The following is a 27981-nucleotide window of genomic DNA, read 5'->3' on the forward strand; positions in this document are numbered from 1 at the left end:
ACTCCAGCCTGGGCAACAGAGTGAGAGACCCTGTCTCATAAATAAATCAATGAATAAATTAGAAAGTCAAAAATTAGAAAACTAAAAACAATGAATCATGGAGACCTGCATCTGCAGGATTGTGGGCCAGAGCCCTGAGGGCGGCGCTGTGCACAGGTGGCACCCGCCATCTGGGCCTTGAAGTCAGCGACTCCACGGAGAATCTTGCACCCACACTGCTCTGTGTGCAAGAAGGACTTGTTCCACCCACTCCTGTGGCCCAGGCAGCTCCGTAGGTCGGCTGGCTCCTTACCGAGTGCTTGACCCCGGAATCCTCGCCTCTGGCAGGTCGACATTATGGCTCCTGCACTCGTAGTCCTGTGTCTGGGACATCGCTGTCTGCTTCCTCGCCGAGGTGGGCCGATGTCAGTGGATCATCGGGACGACTCCAGCTTAGACAGGAAGGTGCCACACTGTGAGAAGGGAAAGGGGGAAGCAGCACTGCTGATTTGGAAAATGCCTGATCACACCCACCACCGAGCCCGTCGCCGCAGAGTGGCAGGACAGAATGAAGATGGACTCCGTGGCACCCATCAACTGCCCCCGGGCAGCCAACCCCATTCTCCAGTGCTCCTGCTGCCTGGCCCGAGTTGCAGCAAAGCCTGGCTAGCCTTCCACGCAGCAGGGAGCATGCCCACCAGCCAGGATCCAGCCCACACCAGCCTGAGACAGACACCCCCACTCCACGTGGGGCCCGGGCAGGTATAAGCCAAGCATGGCGGGACCGTGGGACCTGAGGACTGGGAGGGTGAACAGGACACAGGACCTGCTTCATCCTCTCTCAGCCCCACGTCTGAGACTCACAAAGGCGACACCTGCTGGCAGTCACTGGGGAAGGACATGGGACTGCATGTGCAGAACGTGCACAGCCATGGCACAGGGCAGTGCCTGGGAGCAATCCTGTTCACACCTGACTTCTGAAAACAGTGCTATGTTCACCAGGTATACAGTCCATCCTTGAAAAACACTGGTCTGAACTATTAGGGTCACTTATACATGGATTTTCTTCCTCCTCCGCCTCCCCTGAGACAGCACAACCAACCCCCTTTCTCTTCCTTCTCCTCAGCCTACTTGATGCGCAGGTGACGAGGATGAAGATCTTTAGGATGGTTCATTTCCACATAATGACAGTAAATATATTTTATGATTTTCTTAATACTATTTTCTTTTCTCTAGCTGACTTTACAGGAAGAGTACAGTAGATATTACAATAACATACAAAATACATGTGAATTGACTGTTACGTTATCCGAAGGCTTCCCGTCAGCAGCAGGCTGTTCATAGTTAAGAGGAGAAGGATGCGGCAAAAGAAAGACATGGGTTTTTGACCACCTGGTGGGGTCATTGCCCCTAAACCCTGAGTTGTTCAAGGGTCAAGTTTGAAAAAAATCAACCTTGTCCTCTAGCTCATCCAATCCCGTACGTAAAACTTAACTGTAGATACACTATAGGTCTAAATGTTAAAAGCAAAATAATAAAGCTTTTGAGGCTGGGCGTGGTGGCTCACACCTGTAATCCCGGCACTTTGGGAGGCCGAGGCGGGCGGATCATGAGGTCAGGAGTTCAAGACCAGACTGGCCAACACGGTGAAACCCCGTCTCTACTAAAAATATACAAAAATTAGCTGGGCATGGTGGCTCATGCCTGTAGTCCCAGATATTTGGGAGGCTGAGGTAGGAGAATTGCTTGAACCAGGACCCGGGAGGCGGAGGTTGCAGTGAGCTAAGACCACGCCACTGCACTCCAGCCTGCGCTACAGAGTGAGACTCCATCTCAAAAAATAATAATAATACATAAAATTTTAAAAATAAAGCTTTTGGAAAGAAATGTAGGAGAAAATCTTTGTGGCCTCAGAGTAGGTACAGATATCTTTATTGGACACACACACACAAAAACAGCACACAAAAGAAAAATTAACAAATTGGACTATATTAAAATTAAGAACATCTGTTTATCAAGAAACCATTAAGTTAAAAAAAAAACCACATCCTAAGTGGGAGATACTTGCTACACCGAACATGTAAAAAGTTGCGTGTGTGTGTACTGACAAAGGACCACATCCAGAAGATATTAAAAACTCCTACCGGTAAGTAAGGACATCAGCCGGGTGTGGTGGCACGTGTTAAAAACTCCTACCGGTAAGTAAGGACATCAGTCGGGTGTGGTGGCGCGTGTTTGTGGTCCCCGCTACAAGGGAGGATGAGGAGGGAGGATTGCTTGAGCCCAGGAAGTCGAGGCTGCAGTGAACTAGGATCGCGCCACTGCACTGCAGCCTGGGTGACAGAGTGAGACCCTGTCTCCAAAAAAGCCAGACACAACTGAATGCACACAGTACAGTTTCCTTTCATGAAGTTCAAGGTCAGGCAAAAGCAGCCTCTGCTGTTAGAAATCAGAACCAGCGGCCTCTCACCCGGGTGGTGACAGGGAGGGACCAGTGGCTGTGTGGCTGCTCCTAGCCCTGGTGCCGCTACACCCGCAGTGCTGGCTCACAGAAGCCACAAGGCCTCAGGCACGTGCTGCCACACTTCACAGTCTGCAGAACCGAGGCAGGGTACCGCCGTGGTGGCCACTTGCCTCCTTGTTCCCTGATGCCCCAGCTGGTATCAGTACAGGACCCCCTGAGAAGAGGCCATTCCATAGATTCTAACTGTGCTAACTCAAGGGGAAATAAAAAAGACTCAAGCACCAGCAGAGTGCACAGCCAGCAATGGGGCCCAATGGGAAGAGACACTGCAGGTCAATTGGAAACTTTCTCCAAGCCCCAGACAGATTGTGGGGCCACAAATCCAACCTACACTCACTCCACTCACAAGCAGGGGAACCACCTCCTTAGAGGAAACACACTTTCTGTCACTTAAATCTCCTTCCTACCATTTAAATCTCCACATAACTATTTATTTAAATGCTTGAGACTGCTAGGAATGCTATTTTTAAAAATGAAACTCAGGCCGGGCGCAGTTGCTCAAACCTATAATACCAGCACTTTGGGAGGCTGAGGTGGGCGTATCATTTGAGGTCAAGAGTTCAAGACCAGCCTGGCCAATACAGCAAAACCCAATCTCTACTAAAAGTACAAAAATTAGTCAGGCGTGGTGACGCGCGCCTATAATCCCAGCTACTTGGGAGGCTGAAGCAGGAGAATCATTTGAATCCAGGAGGCAGAGGTTGCAGTGAGCGGAGATCATGCCACTGCACTACAGCCTGGGCGACAGAACAAGATTCTGTCTCAAGAAAAGGAAAAGAAACTCAAATTTTTAAAATCTCTTGCACAGCTTCAATCTTTTTGAAAAGTTTAACAGCGCATCAGTGAACTTCTGAAAAGCTGAAAAGCATCCGCCACAGCCCGAGAGCAACCTCGACCAGCCACTTCCCCTGGGCACCTGCCTTCCGTTCTCCGCCCATCCTTCCGCCGTGAGTTCCAATACGATCACTGACCTCCTCGTCCTTTTAGACTCAACTCAGGCACTACGTCTCAAATACACCAGGTCTGCCATCGGGTACTGTTAGTCCCCAAACTTTGCTTTTCATTTTGGAAGTTGTTTTAATTATTCTAGGTCCTTTGCATTTTTTTTTTTTTTTTTTTTTTTTTTGAGACGAAGTTTCGCTCTTGTTGCCTAGGCTGGAGTGCAAGGGCGCAATCTTGGCTCATTGCAACCTCTACCTCCTGGGTTCAAGCAATTCTCCTGCCTCAGCCTCTGGAGTATCTGGGATTACAGGTGCACGCCACCATGCCCGGCTAATTTTTGTTTAGCAGAGATGGGGTTTCTCCATGTTGGTCAGGCTGATCTCAAACTCCCGACCTCAGTTGATCCACCTGCCTTGGCCTCCCAAAGTGTTGGATTACAGGCGTAAGCAACTGCAGCCTTTGCATTTCTATATGAATTTCAGAATCAACTTCTAAATTTCTATAAAATAGCCTGCTGGGATTTTGACTGCAGTTATGTTGTATCTGTACATGAGTAGGGGCAAAACTAATATCTTCTGATCTGCAGCAAAATATATCTATCTAGTTGGGTCTACTTCCCTACAGCAACATTGCATAGTTTTTAGTGTACAAATCTTGCACATATTAGGTAAGTGTCACCCTAAGCATTTCATATTTATAATGCTAACAAAATATAATTTCCAATTTTTTGTTGCTAATACAGAAAAATTGTTACTTGTTTTTATAGTTTGCTCTTGTAACCTTGATAAATTCACTTATTATATCTAATTCCTTTTTGTTTTCGCAGATTAAGTTTTCTGTACAGATCATCATGTCAACAGTGAATAAACGTTTTCTTCTTTCTTTTTAAACTAGATTCTTTTATTTTTCTTGCACAATCGCACTGGGAAGAACCTGCAGTATATTACTGAACACAGTAAGAGTGAATGTCTGTGCCTTGCTCCTAATCTTAGGAAAGCATCCAGTCTTTTACCATTAAGTGTGATGGTGACTGTAACTTTTTCATGAATGTCTTCTGTAAGGTTGAGGACGTTCCTTTGTATTCTTAGTTTGCCAAGTTATTTTTAAAATCTGGAATGGATGTTGGATTTTGTAAAACACTTTTACTGTATCTAGTGAAATGATCACACGGTTTCTCTTTTTTAGTTTGATAATAGTTGAGTCCTATCAATTAATTTTCTAATCTTAAATCAATTACGTATTCCTTGTACAAATGCCAATTGGTCACAATGTACTGTCCTTTTTATATATTCTCAAATGTGATTTGCTACAATTTTATTAAGAATTTTTACATCTATATTCACATTCCTTTTTGCATCTATTTTCTTCTTGTGACATCTTTGGTTTTGCTATCAGGGTAATAACCAAATGAGAAGTATTCCCTCCTCTCAAACTGCTATTATTTCTTCCTTAAATGTGTGGCAGAGACTCCAGTGAAGCCAGATGGGCATGCTGTTGCTTTGTGGGAAGGTTTTCAATTACACATCAAATCTGTTTAATAGATACAGAGCTCAGCAGGTTCTAAAAATTTCTTCTTATGTGAGTATGAATGGTTTGTGTCTTTCAAAGAACTTGTCCATTTCATCCAAAATTAATCACAGTTATTGGCATAAGTTATCATACCACACTATTGCTTTATATCTTCTTAAAAGCTACAGATTCAGCAGTGATGCCACATTTTTCATTTTTGATACTGATATCACAAATGTTTTATTTTTTTCACTCTTTTTCCTAATCAATCTGGCTAGAAGCCTATTTTACTGACTGCCTCAAAAAGTCAGCTTAATCAGTTTTCTTCCATTTTTCTGTTTTCATTAATTTCCACTTTGAGCTTTGTTTCCTTTCTTTTGCATCTTTTAGACTTAATTTGCTTTCCTTTTCTAGTTTCCTAAGGTAGAAGCAGAGTTCAGTGATTTATACGCTTAAAAAAATTTTAGGTATAATGTTATAAAACTGTCCTCCGAGTATAGCTTTCATGACATCCAACAAATTTGGATATGCTGTATTTTCATTTTCATTCCATTAAAAAAGCTTTTTCTTTTTTTTCCTTTTTTGAGATGGAGTCTCACTCTATCGTCCAGGCTGGAGTGCAGTGGCGCGATCTTGGCTTGCTGCAACCTCCATCTCTCGGGTTCCAGCGAATCTCCACCTGAACCTCCCCAGTAGCTGGGATTACAGGCATGTACCACCACACTCGACTAATTTTTTTGTATTTTTAATAGAGATGAGGTTGGCCAGGCTGGTCTCAAAATCCTCAGCTCAGGGGATCCTCCCGCCTCAGCCTCCCAAAGTGCTGGGATTACAGGCACGAACCCTGTGCCCAGCCTCAAAAAGCTTTCTAACCTCTCTTTTGATTTCTTCTTTGACAAATGGAACATACACTTAGTAACTAATCATCTTCCAGATATTTTTTATTGGTTTCTAACTATATTTTTCTCAGAGAACATAATTTATATGATTTGAATTTGCTCAAGTTTATTGAGACTTTTTATGGCCCCCCCAAAATGGTCTATCCTGGTGACTATCCCACAGGCAGTGGAAGGGATGTGCTGCTGGGTGGCGTGCTGTAAAGCCAGTCGGGTCGGGACGGTTGATAGGAGTGCTGTGTAAAGCTAGTCAGGTCGGGACAGTTGATAGTGCTGATACTCATTTCTGGTCTAGTTGTTCTATAAGTCAGTGAGAAACAGGTAATGAGAGTCCCAACTACAACTGTGGATTTGACCATTCCTCCTTGCACTATCAGTTTTTGCTTCATGTATCTTATAGCTCTTTTATTAGGTGCATACACATTTACAGTGTCTTACTGATGAATTAATTCCTTTATCATGAAATATCTTTATCCTAGTAGTTTCCTTTGCTCTGAAATCAGTACATTTGATATTATAGCAACTCTAGATTGCTTTCTGTCAAAAGTTAGAATTGTGTAACATTTATCCTTTTTTTACTTTTAACCTATTTATTTGTTTAAAGTTAAAGAGGGTGGCCACGCACAGCAGCTCATGCCTACAATCCCAGCACTTTAGGAGGTTGAAGCAGGAGGATACCTTGAAGACAGGAGTTCAATACCAGCTTGGGTGACATAGTGAGACCCTGTCTCTCAAAAAAAAAAAAATAAATAAAAATTAGCCAGGCATGGTGGTGTGCACCTGCAGTCCCAGCTACTCAGGAGGATGAGGCAGGAGAATCACCTGAACCCAGAAGGCAGAGGCTGCAGTGAGCCGAGATCACACCATTGCACTCCAGCCTGGGTGACAAGAGCGAAACTCCATATCAAAAAAAAAAAGGAGGATGAGGCAGGAGAATCCCTTGAACCCAAGAGGTCAAAGTTGCAGTGAGCCATGATTGCACCACTGCACTCCAGCCAGGATGATAAGAGTGAGATCCTGTCTTAAAAAAAAAAAAAAAAGAAGCTAAAAAGGAATGTATTTTAGCCAGCATATATTTGGCTATTGATATTTTTATGCAATCCGACTATCATGCCATGTGCTACTTGTTCTATCTGTTCTTTGTTCCTCTTCTCCTTTCTGCCTTTTCTGGATTATTTTATGTGGGTTAACTTTATCTCCACTGTTCACTTATCAGCTGTAATTTGTTGCTTTTTCAGTAAATGCTTTTGGGTTTATAACGCACATATATAATTTGTCATACTCTGCCTTCAAGTGCTATCATACCACCTCAAATATACGCGTTTCTCGTTTTCTTCTCTCCTGGCCTTTTACTTTTGCCATTTTTGTCAAATATTTTATTTCTGTGTATATTATAAATTCCTCACTCTGTTACATAGTTACTATTCTTAAAGTTATATTTTAAAGAAATTCAAGTAAGTATCACGTATTTACCCATGTAGTTACCATTTCCAGTGTTCAATTTTTTGTATAGATTCAGATTTCCACACGGTTTTGTTTTCCTTCAGCCTAAAGCATTTCTTTCAGTGAAGGTCTCATGGTAATGAACTATTTCAGCTGTTGTATGTTTGAAAACATCTTTATTTCACCTTCACTTAAAAGATATTTAGGCACAGAATTCTTGGTTGACAGATTTTTTTCTTTCTTTCAGCATCTTAAACACACACCACCATTGTCTTCCCACTTGCATTGTTTCTCATGAGAAATCTGCTGTCATCTGTGTCTTTGCTCTTTCATACATATAAGCCCTCTCTCCCCTGACCCCTGGCTGCTTTTAACAGTTATCTCTTTGTAACTGGTTTTGAGTAACTTATGATGTGCCTTGTGTGATTTTCTTCATTTCTTGTGCTTAGGGGTCATTAAAGGCGGTCAAATCATGTGACATGAATCCACTGGTCAACAAAGAAAAAAGAAAAAAAAAAGATGGTCAGATCTAGGTTTACAGTTTCCATCAAACTGTAAAGCTTTTCAGCTATCACGTCCTCAAATAATTCTTTTGTCTCTTCCTTCCCATTTAGGAACTCCAATTGCATAATCGTTAGGCCTCTGAAAGTTGTTCAACAGCTCAATGATGCTCATTTGTTTTAAAGTATTTTTCTTTTCCTTGTTTCAGTTTGGAGAGTGTCTACTGCTTCGATTTTAAGTTCACTAATCTTCTGCAATAACTCATTTGCCATTAATCCTACCCAGTGTATTTTGTACTTGGACATTTTAGTTTCAACTCTAATTTGGCTTTTAAAACACTTCCATGTCTCTACTTAATGTGTTCAATCTTTCCTTTTGCTCTTTGAACATATGGAATACAGTTATAATAATTAATAACCTGTTTGCTAAATCTAACACTGATGTCAGTTTTGCATCAGTTTTGATTGATTTTTCACTCCAGTATGGGCTCTATTTTCCTGTTTCGCTCCATACCTGATAATCTCTGGTTGGATGCCAGACATTATGAATTTTACCTCCTGGAAAGCTACATATTTTTTGTATGCCTGTTACTATTCTTTTTGTTTGTTTGTTTGAGATGGAGTTTCACTCTTGTAAACCAGGCTGGAGTGCAATGGCACAGTCTTGGCTCACTGCAATCTCCGCCTTCCAGGTTCAAGTGTTTCTCCTGCCTCAGCCTCCCGAGTAGTTGGGATTACAGGCACCTGCTACCATGCCTCACTAACTTTTGTATTTTTAGTAGATAGGGCTCATCATGTTGGCCAGGTTGGTCTTGAACTCCTGGTGTCAGGTGATCCAGCTACCTCAGCCTCTCTAAAGTGCTAGAATTACAGGTGTGAGCCACCACACCCAGTCTGTTACTATTCTTGAGCTTAGTTTTGGATCTAGATATTTGAAAATTGAAAATATTGATTATTGCTTCTAAAATTTGTCACGCAGCAGAGTAGCATTTATTCTAGGGCTAACTATTCTCCACTGAGGACTCCATCACATGCCTTTTGAATTACCAAGTTTCTCAGTCAGCCTGCTGGCAACAGGCACTTTTCCTACTGTTTTGAGAGCTCTGAGTACTTACTGTTCCCTCTAATCCTTCTACCAGTGACTTTTTTCCGCTGGTTTCTGGTAGTTTCCTCATATGAATGCAATGATCAGTGTGATGCTGAAAACCAACAGGAATCCTCAACACAACTCTGAGCTCTCTCTGTTTGCTGCTCTTCACTTTCGTACCATTTCTTGTAAACTCTAGTCACGTTGGCCACCGTGGACTCAAAACTTCACCTCCTGAACTCAGGGAGTTTGCAAGGGTATGCCTGGGTTTCCCTCTTTGAAAGATAACCTGGAAGGTCTCCTGATGTGGTAATCTGGGGAAATCATTGAGCTCACTTGATTTGATACTCATCTCACAGGAGCCACTACACTGTTGCTTCATGCCCAAAATTTAAAAAACCATGGTTGCATTATGTTTCATCCAGCTTCTTAATTTCTTCAGATGGGAAGGTAAATCTAATCCCTGTTACTCTATTCTGTCCCTATGTGGAAGTCCCAGCATACTTGTTTAGTATTATATAGTTACACAAACACACAACTTGTACTGTGATATTTATCTCCTCCACTATAGGGTAAGCCCCATTAAGGAAGAGACGGGCGGAGTAAGCAATCAGACATGTACTAAATAAATAAACTCCTTAATCCACATGGAATCTATTTTAGTATACTGGCTAACTTAAAATAATTGTTTTAAACTACATGCCATATGCTTCAAAGTATATATATTCTGGGAAAGACAACACTATATTGATGGTTAAAAGATCATGGTTCTTTTACCATTTAAGGGAAGGAGAGAGGGTTAAATGGGTGAAACACGGGATTGTTTAAGAGAGTGACATCATTCTGTATGATACGGTAATTGCGGATACTTAACATTATGCATTTCTCAAAATCTACAGAACTTTACAACACAAGAAGTGAACCTCCATGTAAACAAATTAAAAGAAAACCATTAAGAGTCAAGGAGTCTCAGAATGGAACACAAAATACAACAAAATAATCCAACTGTATTAAAATGTATGAAACAATCTCAATAAAGGGGTTGCAAGAAAAAGATGTTGGCCTAAGTAACTTTGGAAATAAGTGGAGTCAAGAAGACTAAAGGCAAAAAAGAAGTTACATAAAACCAGTGTAATCTTTTTTTTTTGAGATGGAGTTTAGCTCTCTCACCCAGGCTGGAGTGCAGTGGCATGAACTCAGCTCACTGCAACCTTCACCTCCTGGGTTCAAGCGGTTCTCCCTCCTCGGCCTCCCGAGTAGCTGGGATTACAGGTGCCCGCCACCACATCCCACTAATTTTTGCATTTTTAGTAGAGATGAGGTTTCACCATGTTGACCAGGCAGGTCTCAAACCCCTAACCTCAGGTGATCCACCTACCCCGGCCTCCCAAAGTGCTGGGATTACAGGCATGAGCCACTGTGCCCAGCCTAACACTGCGCCTGGCCTAACCACTGTAATGTAGTTGATAAAGTTGTTTCCCATGGGAGTATGAGCTAACTATTCTGACACTCCTATGTATGTACATTGGGATTGAACAATTAAGTAAATGAATGACAGATGGTGGGATCCAAGAGCATGGAAGAACAAGCAAGGGGAAGAGTCTAGAATGATCCACATGGTAGTAGATTAAGGCTGGAGGCATCAGTATGAACTCACGTTTAACATAACATGTGTCTACATATAGAAATACTTACAGACATGCACATGCACATAGGTTAGTATACACAAAATATTTATTTGCTGTCAGCTGAGAGCGTCTAGAGGCATCAGCAGCCCATAAGAACACACACACCTATAGTCCAGACCTTGATTCTGACACTGTTCAACAATAAAAGGAACCAGCAATCCTTGAAGAAATGACTGAAATGACGGGGCAGAAAAAATACAAGGTGAGCCTGGAGCATCCTGCACAGGTAGAGAGGAGGACGGGCTAAAACAAAAACTAAACTCTGGTGGTGATGGAGTATGTCGCAGAGGTAGAGAGGAGGACGGGCTAAAACAAAAACTAAACTCTGGCGGTGATGGAGTATGTCGCAGGGACATGAGAGCCGAATGGAGAGCTTCAAGGACCAAAGCTGGAGCAATCTCAGCAGCAGAATGAAGTCCTTTTGGATTATAACCCAAAGCATACATATCTATGAATCCATATTGATATAAATAAATGACCAAATAAATAGGTGGGAGAATAAGACAAATACTGCCCTGAAAAAAACATCTACGTAGACTGGTTTGAGAGCTCGGAGGACTGTTCCTGCCCTCAAGGACGCGGAGCAGAACTTCCCACTCCTAAAATGTGGCTGGACACAGTGACTTCTTTCCAAACAGCACAGAAAAGCAGGGATGGGAAGGAACGTGAGAGCAGAGGAATCTGATGAGCATGGCCTCTGTCAGGGGATCAAGGTCCACCAGCAGTAAGTCATATTCACGTGTACCTTGGATATGAGGTGATGAAAATGGCACTTTGCCTCTGTGGCTCTTTTCCACAAACCTCTAACTCCAGTCTAATCATGAGGAAAACATATTTGACCACTATTCCACATACAGACTGTACATTTTAAAGGTTATTCCTCATTATTTTTTTGTTTCTATAATTGTAAATGGGATTTTTCGAAGTTACATTTTTGTTTTTTCCAACATGAAAGTTATTGGGTTTTAGATATTTATTTGGTTACTTATTATTTTTATGACAATCATATTGTCCTGTGCCAGGAAATTTTTCCAACATTTGTAACCATTATTTCTGTTTCATACCCAAATGCAGAGACAAAAATGTTCAGAATGATGCTAAAGTCATGAGAGTAAGCATTTCTGTTTTGTTCTCAATTTTAGTAAAAATGATTAAAGCTTACCCTTTTAATTTTTCATTTTATTCACCTTAGACATTTATCTACCAACACGCAGCTTTGAAAGATAAGGGCCGTGGGTCTATACTTCCAATTCTAATGCCAATTTGTTTTCTTATTAATTTTACATTATCAATGTCTTAAATTATTATAATCTCCTCTACTTTGTGTTTTTTGAGACAGAGTCTCACTCTGTCGCCCAGGCTAGAATGCAGTGGCGTGATCTTGGCTCACTGCAACCTCTGCCTCTCAGGTTCAAGTAATTCTCCTGCCTCAGCCTCCAAAGTAGCTGGGACTACAGGCGCTCACCACCATCCCCATCTAATTTTTGTATTTTTTGTAGAGGGAGGGTTTCGTCATGTTGGCCAGGCAGGTCTTGAACTCCTGACCTCAAGTGATCCACCTGCCTTGGCCTCCCAACCTGCTGGGATTACAGACGTGAGGAACCGTGTCTGTCCTATTATTAATATTCTCTTCTGAACCACAGCTTTCAGAGTTGTTCAGCCTCAGAGTTATCCATTCTCTGCCTTTACACACTGGGGTTTCCCATCATCTTGAAAGCTGGATTCCATGAGTGCTGCCCTGAGGCTGTGTGTCCACAAATGCTTTAGTGTCACACTGCACACAGAGACAGCAACTTCAGCTTAGCGTGAATTCTTGGACGACACTCTTCTCATCCGTTTCCGAATCCCCCTAGCATAGCTCTGCTGCCTTCTGAACCAGATTGTTCACTGCTATGAGTGGGGCGGGCTGGGTCTACACAAAGGGCTCCTCCTTGCACACTCAGGGGATTGAGCAAGTCCTACCATTTTGTATCCAATTCTTCTAGGAACGTGACACCTCTTCTGTCGTGCAAACTCAGGCCTTCCTTTATTCCAGAGAGGTTTTCCTTTCTTTGGTCTTCCCTCACACCTGTGTGTGCTGTTTCTTCTCTGTGCTTCGTTAGAAACCACTGTCTACACCGGGTCCCTCACTGGCCCTTCTGCTCAACACCTTTTCTGTGACTTTCCATTTTTCTCTACACAGCACATTGTTTTCAAGTAGCCGGTCCTCTAGGCGGCTGATTCTTTTTCCGCAGCATCCACGCCATTTCTTGCTGTGGAGGATGTGGGTCTGACATCGGTGATGGTTTTCCTATCTACTTTTCTCAGCGTTGCCAGCTCACTTTATCTCCTGTTATCTTGTCTTATGTTGTCTTTAAACTTTTTAAAATCTTTATGTTTTGAATTTTATATTTACTTATATTATATATTACACATAAAATATATATTAAAAATATATATTACAATATAATATCTATATTATAAATACTATATTTATTATATAGAGGAGATTCCACATAAAATTTCCTAGTTTCCTGATTAATGCTTCTGAATGTTTTCTTCATCCACTCTTTTAACCATGCTCTTTCCCTCTTTTTCTTTCTTTTTCCTATTTTTATTTTTGCAATAGAGTCTTGTTCAGTTGCCCAGACTGGAGTGCAGTGGCGTAATCGTGGCTCACTGTAGCCTCGACCACCTGGGTTCAAGGGATCCTCCCACCTCAGCCTCCTGAGTAGCTGGGACTACAGGCATGTGCCACCATGCCTGCCTAGAGACAGGGTCTCATTACATTGCTCAGGCTGGTATCGAACTCTTGAGCTCCAGTAATCCTCCTGCCTCAGCCTCCCAGAGTGCTGTGTTTACACGTGTGCACCCTGCGCCCAGCTGCTTTTCTCCTTTCATGTCACATAAGGGTCGCGTCATTTCAAGCAAGGACAGGGACAGGACTGAGGGCAGGCTCAGATCAGATGTATCATTCCAGAACACTCCACTGCCAAGCCTTCTCACAGCCTCTGCTCTGGATGTTTCTGATATTACCACGTTTTGGTTCCAAGGGACACAGACCCAACTGAAACTGAAGAGAGATCTGTGGCTTCATCTAACACAACCGTCTGGTCTCAGACCCCAGGACTCACTCTCGCCTCATGGTTCTGCTTTGCTCTGATTGGATGGGCTTTGGGACAGGATCTGTGTGCTGTTGGCAGCTGACTCAAGATCTACCAACACCAACACCTCCGACCACCACCAAGAAGTTCCTCTCCTCCCAGTTCTAGCAAGAAAGCCTCGTAAAGGTTTCTGAGCAACCACTATGGGCTCTGTCCCTGGCCTGGTGCCACGAGAGAGGGTCTATGTGGACTAGGAGGAATAAACTTTGCCATCCCCAGGGGAAAGGGCCTGATAGGCAGAAAGGCTCCTCTCAGGGAGAGCTGATCCTCAGCTGAATGTCCCAGGGGTCTAAGGGCCCCAATGCCTCTAAAGGTCCAAGTCTTTTTGTTTGTTTGTTTGAGGCAGAGTCTTACTTTATTGCCCAGGCTGGAGTGTGGTGGCCTCAGCTCACTGCAACCTCTACCTCCTAGGTTCAAGCTATTCTCCTGCCTCAGCCTCCCAAATAGCTGGGATTACAGGTGCAGGCTACCACACCCAGCTAATTTTTGTATTTTTTAGTAGAGACAGAGTTTCACCATGTTGGTCAGGCTGGTCTTGAACTCCTGATCTCACGATCTGCCTACCTGGGCCTCCCAAAGTGCTGGGATTACAGGCGTGAGCCACTGTGCCTGGCCAGGGTCCAAGGCTTATAGCTGGAGAACTTACCTGCTGAGGTAGCTCATGCAAGCTAAGCCACAGAAGAGAGACCCCGTCTTAGCCCACACAGCCAGCCAGTGACAGATACGAGGAAATGCCAGAGAGAACAGCTCCACAGTGAGTTTCAAGGAGGGAAGTAGAATAAATAAGTCTACTCAGCCGTCATTTCCTTCCCCATTTCACTCCTTAAGGGTTTGGATCTTGCCAGGTGCAGTGGCTCACGCCTGTAATCCCAGCACTTTGGGAGGCAGAGGTGGCTGGATCACCAGGTCAGGAGTTTGAGACCATCCTGGCCAACATGGTGAAACCCTGTTGCTACTAAAATACAAAAAAAAAAATTAGCCAAATGTGGTGGTGCGCGCCTGTAGTCCCAGCTACTTGGGAGGCTGAGGCAGGGGAAGTTCTTGAACCCGGGATGCGGAGGTTGCAGTGAGCCAAAATCACACCACTACACTCCAGCCTGGGTGACAGAGCAAGACTCCGTCGCAAAAAAAGAAAAAAAGAATCTGGATCTTGCGGGCAGTGGCTCATGCCTATAATCCCAGCACTTTGGGAGACCAAGGTGGGAGGATTGCTTGAGCTCAGGAGTTCAAGACCAGCCTGGGCAAGATGGCAAAACCTCATCTCTACCAAGAAATACAGTAATTAGCTGGGTGTGGTGGCATGTGCCTGTGGTCCCAGCTACTCGAAAGGCTGAGATGGGAGGATCACTAACCCAGGAGGTCGAGGCTGCACTGAGCTATGATTGTGCTACTGTGCTCCAGCCTGGGCAACAAAGTGAGACCCCTTCTCTAAAAATAAGAAAATGAAAGTCTGGATCTTACAGAAAATAAAAGTGAAGCATGTGGCCTTCTGCCTCACCTTGCCAGATGTCTGCCTATCCTCGGCTCCCCTCAGCCACAGCCCCATTCTTTTAAAATACTCATCAATGCTATCTCCAAAGCCCATTCTTGTAAAACAAAAACCCAGCCTGCTGGAGACCTGATGTGGCTGTCACTGCTTCCCGTCCGGCCAACACCCTCCTTGGCTATGGCTATTCCTTAGGCCCATTGTGGATTAAATCTTGTTCCCTATTTTTCATTCTCTTTGTTCACTGCAGTGGGTTTCAAGGAGGGAAGTAGAATAAATGAGTCTTTACTCAGCTGTCATTTCCAGAAGGCCCAAGTTCCATTCTCAATGCTGTTTTTAGTTTTCCCAGTTCTGAACAATGAACCCAGTCTCATGCTCTGAAAGCTCGGCTGTGAGCTGGAGACACAAGGCCCCATTCTCCCCGCCCAGTGCCTGGGCCAGGCTGGGCACAGACGCGACCCCAGTGAGCAGCACAGGCACGTCCGGCATTTGCCGCCCCTTCAGCAGCTGTGCTCACCAAGTCCGCCCGCTCCAGGACGGGCCACGTTGAGGGGTTTGGATCTGTGATCCAGCCCATCAGCAAGCCACGGAATGGACTTGGGAGGTCAGGGCCAGCTTCTTCACTTTCTGGGAGAGGAAAGGAGGGTCAGGCACACCCCACATGGAGAGGACGGTGCTGGCTGGAGTCACCTGGATGCACAGAAAAAGAATTTCTTACTGTGGCGCAGACGCTGCAATGCTTGAAAGCCACTGCCTGGCCCCAGGGCTGGTGTCACACCTGGCTCTGTCTGCGTGTGACAAGGTCCTGAGATGGGCAGTCTGGAGGGGCCTCTGTACTTTCCAGATGCACAGACCTGCCTGGCAGGACAGCCCCTTCCTGGCTTCCTTGTGTCCATGGTCAAAAGAGACCTGGTCTGTGACCTGGGACAACCACCCCCTACAAAAGGGTCCTGGCTTATTCATTAATTCTGAATGAGTTTGGCTGCGGGCTGCCCTGGGCTTTTTTTTTTTTCTTCCTGAAACAGAGTCTCACTTCTTCGAATGGCACAATCTTGGCTCACTGCAACCTCCACCTCCTGGTCTGCCTCAGCCTCCTAAGTAGTTGGGATTACAGGCTCCCGCCACCATGCCCGGTTGATTTTTGTATTTTAGAAGAGACGGGGTTTCACCATCTTGGCCAAGCTTGTCTTGAACTTCTGACCCTGTGATCCACCTGCCTCGGCCTCCCAAAGTGCAGGGAGTACAAGCATGAGCCTCCATGCCCAGCCTGCCCTGGGCTTCAAGAGAGAAATGAGAAAATCCATGGAAGGGCTTTATAAATACAGGAAACAGAGGCTCAGGCACTACAAGAGTAGTACTAGAGGTCATGGTGGGCGCGGGTGGGGCACAAGGCAGGCAGGCAGAGCCCCCTGGACACGCCTCAGCTGTGCGCCCTCCATCCCCAGGCCCAGGGCCAGCCTTGGCAACCTCCCCCAAGAGGCCAGGTGCAGGAGGCAGCTTCTCCCAACGCGGCGCCTGGCTCCTTCGTGAAGGGTGCAGTGCTGAGCTTCCCAGAAGCAAGTCCTGCTGGAGCCTCCCCAGCCCCTGGCACTGGCTACCTCCTCCTGAGGCCCTATGGCAGGGCATGAGCAGGACCACGGGCATGCAGCCACCATGGCAGGCAAAGGTGCGCACTGGTGACAGTGGCCTCACCTGGTTCTTCCCATAACTCTACGAGGCAGGTGTGCTCCGTCCTCGATCTGCAGATGTGGGTCCCCCAGGGCCTCTCATGGTGGTCTCCGTAGCAGTCAAGGCCACCGCCCAGCCTGGTCCACAGCGGACACAGGGAGCAGAACAGGCCCAGGCACCAGGCGCGTCACAAGGGCTTCCCGCCCCCACCCCGCACTGCCGGAAAGTTCCGGTCATGAGTGGGTGACGGGCGCTTGCTTCCAACGTCCCACGCTGAATCTGGAACAGAGGACACTCTGTGCCAGCTCCAGACGGAGTCTGCTGGGAGAGCAAGTGCGGAAACAGCATCTGCCTGGGCTGGTGATGCCCGCCACAGACCAGGGTGCCAGAGGCCCCTCGCTCCAAGAAGTGCAGGTCCCCCAGCCCCGCTCCAGGGCGGGCATGTGGCATGCGTATGGGCCTGTGTGTCCCTGGGAGAGCATGTGTGTCTGTGTGAGTGTGGGCCTGTGCGTCCCTGAGAGAGTGTGTCCCCCCGTGTGTGGCCATATACCTGTGAGCCTGTGTGTCCCTCGGAAAGTGTGTGTGTCCATGTGTGTGTGAGCCTGTGTCCCTGAGAGAGTGTGTGTCCATGTGCGTGTCAGCCTGTGTGTCCGAGACAGCATGTGTGCCTGTGTGCGTGAGCCTGTGTGTCCCTGATACAGTGTGTGTCCGTATGCGTGTGAGCCCGTGTGTCCCTGAGAGAGCGTGTGTGTCCATGTGCATGTGAGCTTATGTGTCCCTGCGAGTGTGTCCGTGTATGTGACCTTGTGTGTCCCTGAGAGTATGTGTGTCTGTGTGTGTGTGAGCCTGTGTGTCCCTGAGAGCATGTGTGTCCATGTGTGTGTGGGCCTGTGTGTCCCTGAGAGAGTGTGTGTGCCCGTGTGCGTGTCAGCCTGTGTGTCCGAGACAGCATGTGTGCCTGTGTGCGTGAGCCTGTGTCCCTGATACAGTGTGTGTGTCCGTATGCGTGTGAGCCTGTGTGTCCCTGAGAGAGCGTGTGTGTTCATGTGCATGTGAGCTTATGTGTCCCTGTGAGCGTGTCCGTGTATGTGACCTTGTGTGTCCCTGAGAGTATGTGTGTCCGTGTGTGTGTGAGCCTGTGTGTCCCTGAGAGCATGTATGTCCGTGTGTGTGTGTGGGCCTGTGTGTCCGAGAGAGTGTGTGGCTGTGTGCCCCGGAGATGGTCGTGTGCGTGTGAGCCTGTGTGTCCCTGTGTGTGTCTGTGTGCAAGTGAGCCTGTGTGTCCCTGAAAGAGCGTGAGCCTGCAGGCATGTGTGTGTCTGCATGCATAAGCCTTTGTCCATGAGAGCATGTGTGCCCACGTGTGTATGTGTGCCCAGGTGTGTGTGAGTGCATGGCCACTGCCCAAGCAGCCCTGCCATCTGCCAAGCTTGAATCCTCCACAAAAGCGATGGCTCCAGACCCAACTCAGGTCCAGACCGCCCTCTCTGGCCCCTGACCTGCTGGGCTTCCCTGAGCTCAGCCTGTGCCCCGCCTGTGCCCATCTACCTGCCTCTCCAGGACAGACGCCTACATCTGAGCAGAAGATAATGGGTCAGGCAGGGACTGTGAGGACAGAAGAGGGGCTGTGAGGACCGGCAGGAATCCCTGAGGCCAAGCTACCAAGGTGGTTACTGTGCCTTCAAGGTAAGGTGCTGTGAAGGAGCTGGGAAACTGAACAGCAACTGGAAACCCCAGGCACAGGCCTGTGCCTCGGAAGCTCTGCTGTCACCAGCTTGTGAAGGCCCACTTTGCGGGAGGCACATGACTGGAGGAGGCCAGACTTACCACCCAGAGCCCCAGTTGGAGGCTGAGCTGGAGCTGTCCTAGCTCCTATCACAGGGTGGCCCAAGACCCCGCCTGCAGCTGCCCGCCCTGTTGGCATCACATCACATAAACTCTGAACAGTTCCTGCCTTCAGACTGAACCCTGCAGGCTGACGAGTGCCCTCTCAGAAGTCATGAAAAGGGACAGCAGGTGGGCCAGCAAAAGCTGTATCCTGCCCAGGTCTCCCTGATGAGGGCTCTGGGCTCTAGAACAGAAACTGCCCACTTCCCAAGTTTTCCAGTGCCCCCAGGACTTCCAGGCCAACAGAGGCTCTCAAATATGGCTTGCCAGTTCCCAGGGGCAGGAAAACCAAAGACCCCAGGAAGAGGCAGTCCCGTGGTTTCATATCAACAGGGTCTGGAGACAAGACACCACACAGAGAAGAGGTTCTGAGGCGGGAGGCGGGAAGGGCTGTGGGGCAGGGCCTGGCAGGTGGGAGGAAGACAGTGGTGAGTATAACTGACCACTGGTTAAAAGCTCCTGTTCTTGGGAGGCCGAGGCAGGCAGATTGCTTCGGCCCAGATGTTCAAGACCAGCCTGGGAAACATAGTGAAACTGCATCTCTATGAAAAAATACAAAAATCAGCAAGGCGTGGTGGCATGTGCCCACAGTCCCAGCTACTCAGGAGGCTGAGGTGGGAGGATGTCTCGAGGCCCAGAGGGAGAGGATGCAGTGAGCCAAGATCTCACCACTGCCCTGCAGCCTGGGTGACAAGAGTGAGACCCTATCTCAAAAAAAAAAAAAAAAAAAAAGCTCATGTTATCATAAGGGGATAAAACTACAGTTTCAGGCACAAAAGATGTGGTCAACTCAGTGCAGGCCACACACACTGCGGTATTCCTCAGAAGAGCTGAGTGACTGTGACTTCGGTAGGAAGACTCACAGAGCATGCATGCAAGATACAATGCTAAGGGTGGCCTAGAGAATCACCAAATCCATGGGGAAAATATATAGGAGGAGAAACTTTCATCTACCCCACAGAAAGCAGGAAAGAAACAAATGAGCAAAGGGACAGACAGAAAACACACATTAGACTGAGCCCCACACAGCCTCGTGCCAGCAGCAGGACAGGCTGAGCCACCTCCGTCTCACTGGGGTCTGCACAGGCCCAAGGTACAGGGGGCCTCGGGGTGCCACAGGAGCGCAGGCTGAGTGGCCAAGGCTGAAGTGAAGCCCCTGCTGCCTCTAGGGGGAATCACTTCCAGTTTCTCAATGTAGGTTCCAGAAAAACTTCAGACATGTCTTCACACCCCTGTGGCCATATAAGCAGCTCCACCTGCCACGGGCTTCCTTCTGTGAGGCCTTCAGCCAAGTCCAAGGCTAAACCACAGCAAGCAGGGGAAGGCGTGGCACCTCCAGACACTCCGCGCTCTGCCACAGTGACCCAAGGGCCAGAGCGGCTATGCCCGGAGCCATCTTCCTAGGAGAACAGTCCCATATCCTGGAGGGAGAAACACACTCCTACCTTAGGCACGAGCCCAGCCCGCAGGAGTCAATGTTTTCAGAATGCACACTTGCGTTCTGTCAGAGTAAACTACACAGCTTTGACCAGCCCTCTAAGGAACAAATAAGCACTACTACCAGGTAAGATATACTTGTAAAAACTTTCAAAATCCATCAATGGGTTGGCAAGAAAGTTCCAAACCTTAGAGAACGAAAACTAAGTAAAAGCAGGGCCCTGGAGACGTGAAGGCCCCGTGCAGGAGGGTCCAGGCCTGCGCTGGCTCCTTTCACAGCTTTGCAGAAGTCAGGGGAGAGAGGAGAAAGCCTAATCCAGGTGCTGGGCCAGTTACTGCAGGGGTATCACCCGAAGCTGAGACTGGGAGGGTTTAGATGAACAAGGAAGAAAGCCAGCATCCAGCCCTAGGGAAGCTCGCATCAGTCCTCCTGGCCCCACGCAGTCAGGACCCACAGACACAGCGTGCTACAGGCGGCGACGGGGAGGGGCACGTCCTGTGTGGACGAAGTGCCCAGAATAAAATGTTCCCAGATCCCTAAATCGTTTGGAGGAGGGCAAAAATACTAATTTTAGACTTCGACAAATTAATTCTGCATGTTAGAACATCCAAGACAACCACTATAAAGCCAAGTGAGCAAATTCCAACCCAGTAGAGAAGAAAAAGAAACAAAAATAATCTAAAAGAAGTCAAGAAACGAAAAAGCAACCTGGTCCGCAGTAACAAACAGAGTACAAGGAAAGAAGGTGGAAATAAATTTAAATATAATAATTACAGTAAACATAAATGGACCAATAGTCTAGTTAAGACGAAGGCTGTCAGGCAAGATTTTAAACATCCTGATAAAACGTCTGTAACAAACACATCTGAAGTGTAAGGGCAGGAAATTCTCAGAGTCAAGAATGGAAGAGACAGAGCTGGTGCGGCTCCAGCGGGGCTGGCTCCGTGGAAACAGGGCTCCCCTGACTGGTGAGGCGACCCAGATGTGACATGTGGCCTCACAGCACAGTCACAAAACAGGCAGAGGTGTTCCAGGCGGACCCCGACGTCTGCGACGACAGAGGACGGGGCACAACGAGCTGGGCTTTACCTTGTAGGCGTGCAGAACGCCGACCCAAGAAACAAAACACAGTCTTTCACCATCCGGGGAGTGTCTCTGACACTGACCAAGAGCAAGGCACGGCACAACATCCGGGCAAATGTCAGAGGCCACAGCACCCAGGCAGGCCTCTGTCAGGGCACCGCCCAGAATCAGGGATGAGAGAGGCCGCTGGGCAAGTGGGCACACAGAGTAGAAAAAAGCCTCCCAGGGAAGGACTGGCAGTGAGTGAGGTGCTCTGTGTCCGCATCCCTCACTTGTTGGCGTGACAACAGCGTCCCAAATGCAAAAAAAAAAGGCCATGACTATGCTCCGAGTCAGCAGCAGCCTTGGGCATCCCAGCTAAGACCTGGAGAGCTGATGGAGTAGCCTTGTGCTACAAACAAGCTGGGACCCTCTGCCCATCAGAGGGAGGCCAGACCTCACCAACAGGCAGGCCTCCCAAAGAGAAGCTTCATTCTAAATAACCCAGGAGCCATATGAGGGCGGCCCCATAAGCCACCCCCTCCTGCATGGGCACCTGCCGCCGTGTTAGCCCCAGTGACTCGGCCGTGCCGACAGCCATGACAGGCGTCTCTTGCACTAAGCGTACAGTATACGATATACTTTTTGGCTTGGACAAAATAATGAATCATAAAAATATATCAAACAATCATGATTTCAGGAAATAATTTTACATGAATAGAGAGGAAACAAGAGGAAGAAGCATGAAATCGACAACCCACTGGGCCTGAGCGTGAACTAGAACGCATCGTTTCTCTCTGATCAGTCACTCCCCAGTCTTCTTGTAAAGGCCAGCGGAGACCCACCTGTGTGGTAAGGCTACCTCTAACCCACACATCTGCACTGGTACAGCTGGACAAGGAGCAGAACCTCAGCAGCCTCTGCCCCGGCAGCCCTGTTCACTGAGCACTGGCTGCACGCTGCAGCAGGCCCAGCAAAAACCTTGCCAACACCACTGGCATCTCTTCCTGAGCCCTGACTTCCTCACTTACAAAGCGGACCCCCAAGGCCCATCTCGAAGACCAAGGTCTCACCTCCTACTGGGGACAAGCCCGTGGCTTTGCCGGGCAGCTCCCCCGTCCCATCCTCTGCTAGAGACCCCTCTTTCTGAAGTTCCCCCTCCTGACACTTGAATGGGGCTCCCCACAGATGTGTGGACACGGGACAGGCACAGCATGGAGGCAGCCACATTGGGGTGGGACAAAAGCCCTGAAACTCCTGCTGGGATAAGGTCCGTGGCCTGCAGCTGTAGGGGCCATGTTTGTACCCCCTGGGGAGAAGATCCCCCTAAAAACACCAGGAAGGCCAGGCGCGGTGCCTCATGCCTGTAATCCCAGCACTTTAGGAGGCCAAGGTAGGTGGATCATGAGGTCAGGAGATCGAGACCATCCTGGCCATGGTGAAACCCCGTCTCTACTAAAATACAAAAAATTAGCCAGGTGTAGTGGTGCACGCCTGTAGTCCCAGCTACCCAGGAGGCTGAGGCAGGGGAATCATTTGAATCCGGGAGATGGAGGTTGCAGTGAGCCGAGATCGTGCCACTGTACTCCAGCCTGGTGAAAGAGCAAGACTCCGTCTCAAAAACAAAAAAACAAACAAACAAAAAAAACCGAAGAGCAGAAATGAAAAGCAAGAAAAAGAAAGAAGACCACGTGGCACTGGATCCAGCCCCTCACAGAGGAGCCGGGTCAAGGCTGGGCTGTAGCTGCCTCTGCTGTTCGGATCCGACCCCCCTCCCACTGCCATTTAACTCCCAGTGTCTGCTGCTGCCAGGGACCGAGGAGGGGCCTCCAGTGTCAGCCTTCATTTTCAGCTGACTGACCTTCCAGGCCACAGCACAAGAAAGTAAGGGGTTCACAATTACCTCAAACAGCTGCTGCCAACTGGGCACGGGACGCACGCCTCGGTCCCAGCACTTTGGGAGGCTGAGGTAGGAGGATCACTTGAACCTGGGAGGTTGAGGCTGCAATGAGCCAAGATCGTGCCACTGCACTTCAGCCTGGGCAACAGAGCAAGACCCTGTCTCAAAAAACAAAACAAAGCAGCTGCTGACTTCACCAGCCATGAGGCAGGTCGGCTCACGGAGGCCTCCACGCACTCTGGACCCCTTGACCTCCTGGCCACAGCACCGCTCTGCCAGGCACGCCAACCACTGGCTCTGGAGCCGCCAGCAGAGGAGACTTGGCCCTGCCTCAGAGCCAGTGGGAGGGCCGCTGCAACTCAGACTCTGGCCCAGCCACATGCAGGCTGACGCAGTGGCCTGGGGGCCGTGTTCCCCAGGAGGCTGGCACTGCCAGTCCTGGACCTGCAGGACAGCCGCGGCTGGCATTCGGCACAGCAGCCATCATCCCACATTCAGTGGCCGACACAGGCTCTCACTGAGGGTATCTTGACACAAACTCATCACCAAGGGGATGGCTCAAGCCATTCATAAGGGATCCGCCTCCAGGATCCAAACACCTCCCGCCAGACCCCACCGCCAACACTGGGAATTACGTTTTGACATGAGATTCGGGCAGGAACAAATATCCAAACCCCATCACCAGTCTACGGCCCTTTGTTCCAACAGCAGGAATGGACAGGGCACCATTTCTTGCCTGTCTTTCTGCCCTTCTTTCTGGAGCGCTGCGCCCTCGTCACCCATCCTCCAACACTCTGGAGTTCTCATTCCCACCATCACATCTTTAACTGCCAAGCATTTCTTCTGTTCTCTGAATATCCCTTTCTTTACGACATCTGCCCCTTTCACAGGTGTGATATCCTCTCATTTCTGAGGATAATCGCCATATCTGATGCTCTTCTCTGCGAAGAGTCTCTATCTCCTGCAAGCAGAAGGTTGTCTGTGTCTTTCCTGTTGGAAGTTTCACTCTGATGGGGCCAGGTCAGTGCAATGCAGCTGGGCCATCTGCTGGGATCCCTGGTGTAAGCACCTCTGGTTCTCCCTCAGTGGCTGGATTCCCCAAAGCAGCCTGTGCAGAGGGAAAGGCCTGGCCGCCATCCCTTTCTGGGCAGGGAACTTCCAGCCTCACCTCGGCCAGAGCCCCAGTTCCAACATCTCCTGTTTTCCTGCAACCTTTTTCCAAGGAAAAGGCCTCCACACAGGGGCGGGGCAACCGTCAATGCCAAGAACCGAGAGCAAGACTCTAGGGACCCAACTGCTTTTCAAACAGCTTGTGACTGAGCCTCCGTATCTCAGTTGCCACTTCTGAGAAAGCCGGGGTTGTGGATTCTGAGCCCTGAGGGATGTTGGTGCATCGTGGTCTGGTTTTCACCCTGTGTGCCCCTTGCCACCATCCTGCCCTCCTGGGTCTGCCAAGACCATCACTGCCCCTCCTGGAGCTTCTGGCCCCGAAGTGCTGATTCTACTTTCTTCTTTCCACCCAAGTCACATCCTGATGAACTGTTCTTTCTAAAAGTTTCGCTGCAGTATAACTTGCACACCTTAAGATCCACACACTGTGCGTACACAATTCAGTGACTGCTGTAAGTTTACAAAATAGGCACTGTCGCCCTCCAGAAGAGCCGAGGAGCCTACTCCGTCACTTGTCCAGAGCCTGCAGCTCCTCTTCCAGCTGTACTGGAGCAGCCTATGACCGATCAGCCTCAAAGCATGTCGATACGTCCTCACTGCCTCTGCCTGGCCACCTCTGCCTGGCCACCTCAGCATGCATGAGGGCTGAATGCCCATGAGTGGTGGGCTTGCCTGGTGGAACTGGAGAATCAAGAGGTACAGTGGGCTGAGCCATTAGGCAGAGCCTGGCCTGGGCAGTCCCCTGCTCCAGGGGTTCCGGTGGGCTCAGGGGCAGGTGCCTCACCCAGACGGGGCAGCAGGATTGACACCAACTGGCCAAACACGCTCTCCAAAGCACTATCTCCTCAGGCAGCGCTGCCTGTCAGGTGACAGCCCCACAACCACCCAATCACCCTAAGCCTGAGGCCGGACGGTAGGCGGGGACTCCACATATTTCTCCCAAATCCATACCCACACTCTAAAAATACTGTCAAAGAGAAAATCCTCCAACAATCATGTTTCATGATCAAGATATGTTTCACTTAGTTTTCATTTAAGAGGTGAACTAAGAATCCAGCTCAAGAAATCTTCGAGCCACACTCAGGAGATCAAGACCAGCCTGGGCAACATAGTGAGACACCATCTCTATAAATTTCTTTTTTTAATTAGCCAGGCATGGTGGCTTGTGCCTGTAATCCTAGCTCCCTGGGAGGCTGAGACAGGAGAATCACTCGATCCTGGGAGGTGGAGACTGCAGTGAGCCGAGATTCCACCACTGCACTGCAGCCTGGCAACAGAGAGATTCTGTCTCAAAACAAAGAAAAACTGGAACATCCAGTTGGCAAAAAAAAAAAAAAAAAAAAAAAAAAAAGGAAAAAAATCTTCGATAATGCCTGGAATTTCAAAGACCAGCTATTAATTCAAAATTAAACGCTTTGTAGTTAACTATGAATTTCATAGAGTTTACTTTCTTTTTATTTTTTTATTTTTATTTTTTTTGAGACAGAATCTCGCTCTGTCTTCCAGGCTGGAGTGCAGTGGCACAATCTCAGCTCACTGTAACCTCTGCCTCCCGGGTTCAAGCGATTCTCCTGTCTCAGCCTCCTAAACAGCTGGGATTATGGGTGTGTGCCACCACACCTGGCTAATTTTTTGTATCTTTTTAGTAGAGACAGGGTTTCCCATGCTAGCCAGGATGGTCTCAATCTCCTAACCTTGTGATCCACTTGCCTTGACCTCCTAAAATGCTGGGATTACAGGCGTGAGCCACCGTGCCCGGCCTAATTTTTGTATCTTTAGTAGAAACGGGGTTTTACCGTGTTAGCCAGGATGGCCTCGATCTCCTGACCTCATAATGTGCCTGCCTCGGCCTCCCAAAGTCTGGGATTACAGGCGTCAACCACCACGCACGGCCTATTGAGTTCACTTTCAAGTCACACTGCTTGTTGTTAAAGTGGTCCTTCATAACATGGACTATGAGAACAAAAAAATTTGAAATTTGGGCCCACTGAATCTTAACAGATAGTCTTGCTCTGTCACACAGGCTGGAGTGCAGTGCTGATGGCAGCTCACTGCAGCCTCGACCTCCAGGGCTCACTCCCATCTCAGCCCCCAGAGCACCCAGGACTACAAGCACATGCCACGATGCCTGGCGAACATATCACTGAGTCTTAAATTTAATCTATAATCAGCATACAACAGGAAAAGCTGCCTCTCTACGTGAAATTTAAAAAGATAAATGAATACAAGTTCTGCATTCACTTGTAACAAACCACAGAGAGGAAAACAAAACTTCTTACTCAACGAATGGAAAGAAGAAACCAAATATAAAGATGTCATCAGTCAGAAAGCAGCCCCGCATACCCACTAAGGCAGCCTAATCAGCACCGTTCAGCCCCTGAACCACTGAGCCCTGTCACTCCAGGGCCTCTGCAGCTGTAGTCTCCACTCTGGTCTGGAACACTCTTCCCTGCACGTTCTGGCCGTGGGTAACTTCTGTCTACCCCTCAGGACTAGGCTCCCACGTGCACTCCTCTGGGAAACATTCTGAAATCTCTAACCTACACGTTCCCATAAAGGACACTGGTGACACTGTAAAATGTGTACTTGGTCTTCATCCTGCCCTGGCACACGGCTTCGAAAACGCTTAGAGTCTCCATAGCTATGCTGTTTTGTACACTAATGAGTTGACTGAGGGCTGCAGCCCCTGAGTGGCTTGAGGATGGGGTAGGTCTCCAGAAAGACCAAGGCAAGATTAAAGGGGTAGGATTTTCGGCCGCACTCCCCACCTCTGAGGAGGGGAAAGGGGCTAAAGATTAAGTTGGTCACCAGTAGTTTCAGCATCATGTCTATGTATGATGCTTCCATAAAAACCCAAAAGGACAGGGTTCAAGAAGCCTCCAGACAGCTGAACACATGGAATCTCCTGGAGAACAGTGCACCTGGGGAGGGCATGGAAGCTCCAGGCCCTTTTCCCACACCTCACCCTACGCTTCTCTTCATCTGTATCCTTTGTAATATCCTATGATAAAACAATCAATGTAAGCTTCCCCAAATTCTGAGTCACTCTTGAAAATTAGTCAGACCCAAGGAGGGGGTGTCTCGGGTGAAACATCCCGGGGCTTGCAATGGGCACTGGAAGTGGGGGTGGTCTTGGGGGGCTGAGTGCTTACTGGTGGGATCTGAGGCTACCGCCAGGTAGACAATGTGAGGACTGACTTAGAGAACACCCAGCTGGTGTCCGCTGCAGGACTCATCTGTGGCTGGTATGGAGAGACCCCCAAACCCTTCTCGGTGGCCAGAGGTACAGAATTCTTCTGTGTTGATTCCTGTGGGGTGAATGCTGAAGAAAACCTTTATTTATTTATTTATTTTGAGATCGAGTTTTGCTCTTGTTGCCCAAGCTAGAGTGCAATGGTGCGATCTCGGCTCACTGCAACCTCCGCCTCCCGGGTTCAAGGGATTCTCCTGTCTCAGCCTCCAGAGTAGCTGAGATTACAGGCGCCCACCACTACGCCCAGCTAATTTTTTTATATTTTTAGTAGAAACGGGATTTCACCATGTTAGCCAGGCTGGTCTTGAACTCCTGACCTCAGGTGATCTGCCTGCCTCGGCCTCCCAAAGTACTGGGACTACAGGCGTGAGCCACTGTGCCCAGCCCGAAAAAACTTTTTAAAATT

The 27981-nt window shown here is 48.1% G+C and overlaps 1 protein-coding gene across 3 annotated transcripts in view; it reads right to left on the minus strand.

Annotated features, from left to right (window-relative positions):
- ARHGAP39 (Rho GTPase activating protein 39) overlaps positions 1–27981 on the minus strand; it is a 145064-nt gene that overhangs the window by 61598 nt on the left and 55485 nt on the right. For 2 of the 3 annotated variants that reach the window (XM_064384730.1, XM_064384729.1), the window contains exon 2: positions 293–452. In XM_064384730.1, the coding sequence (XP_064240800.1) occupies positions 293–372 (80 nt within the window). In that variant the 5' untranslated portion in view covers positions 373–452. Of the gene's footprint in view, positions 1–292; positions 453–15714; positions 15888–16889; positions 16959–27981 lie in introns of those variants that run through there. The other variant, XM_012473364.3, reaches the window with a different exon arrangement.

The sequence above is a fragment of the Aotus nancymaae genome, unplaced genomic scaffold (genome assembly GCF_030222135.1).
Source record: "Aotus nancymaae isolate 86718 unplaced genomic scaffold, 86718_ANA_hifiasm-v0.15.2.pri h1tg000036l, whole genome shotgun sequence".
Lineage (NCBI taxonomy): Eukaryota > Metazoa > Chordata > Mammalia > Primates > Aotidae > Aotus > Aotus nancymaae.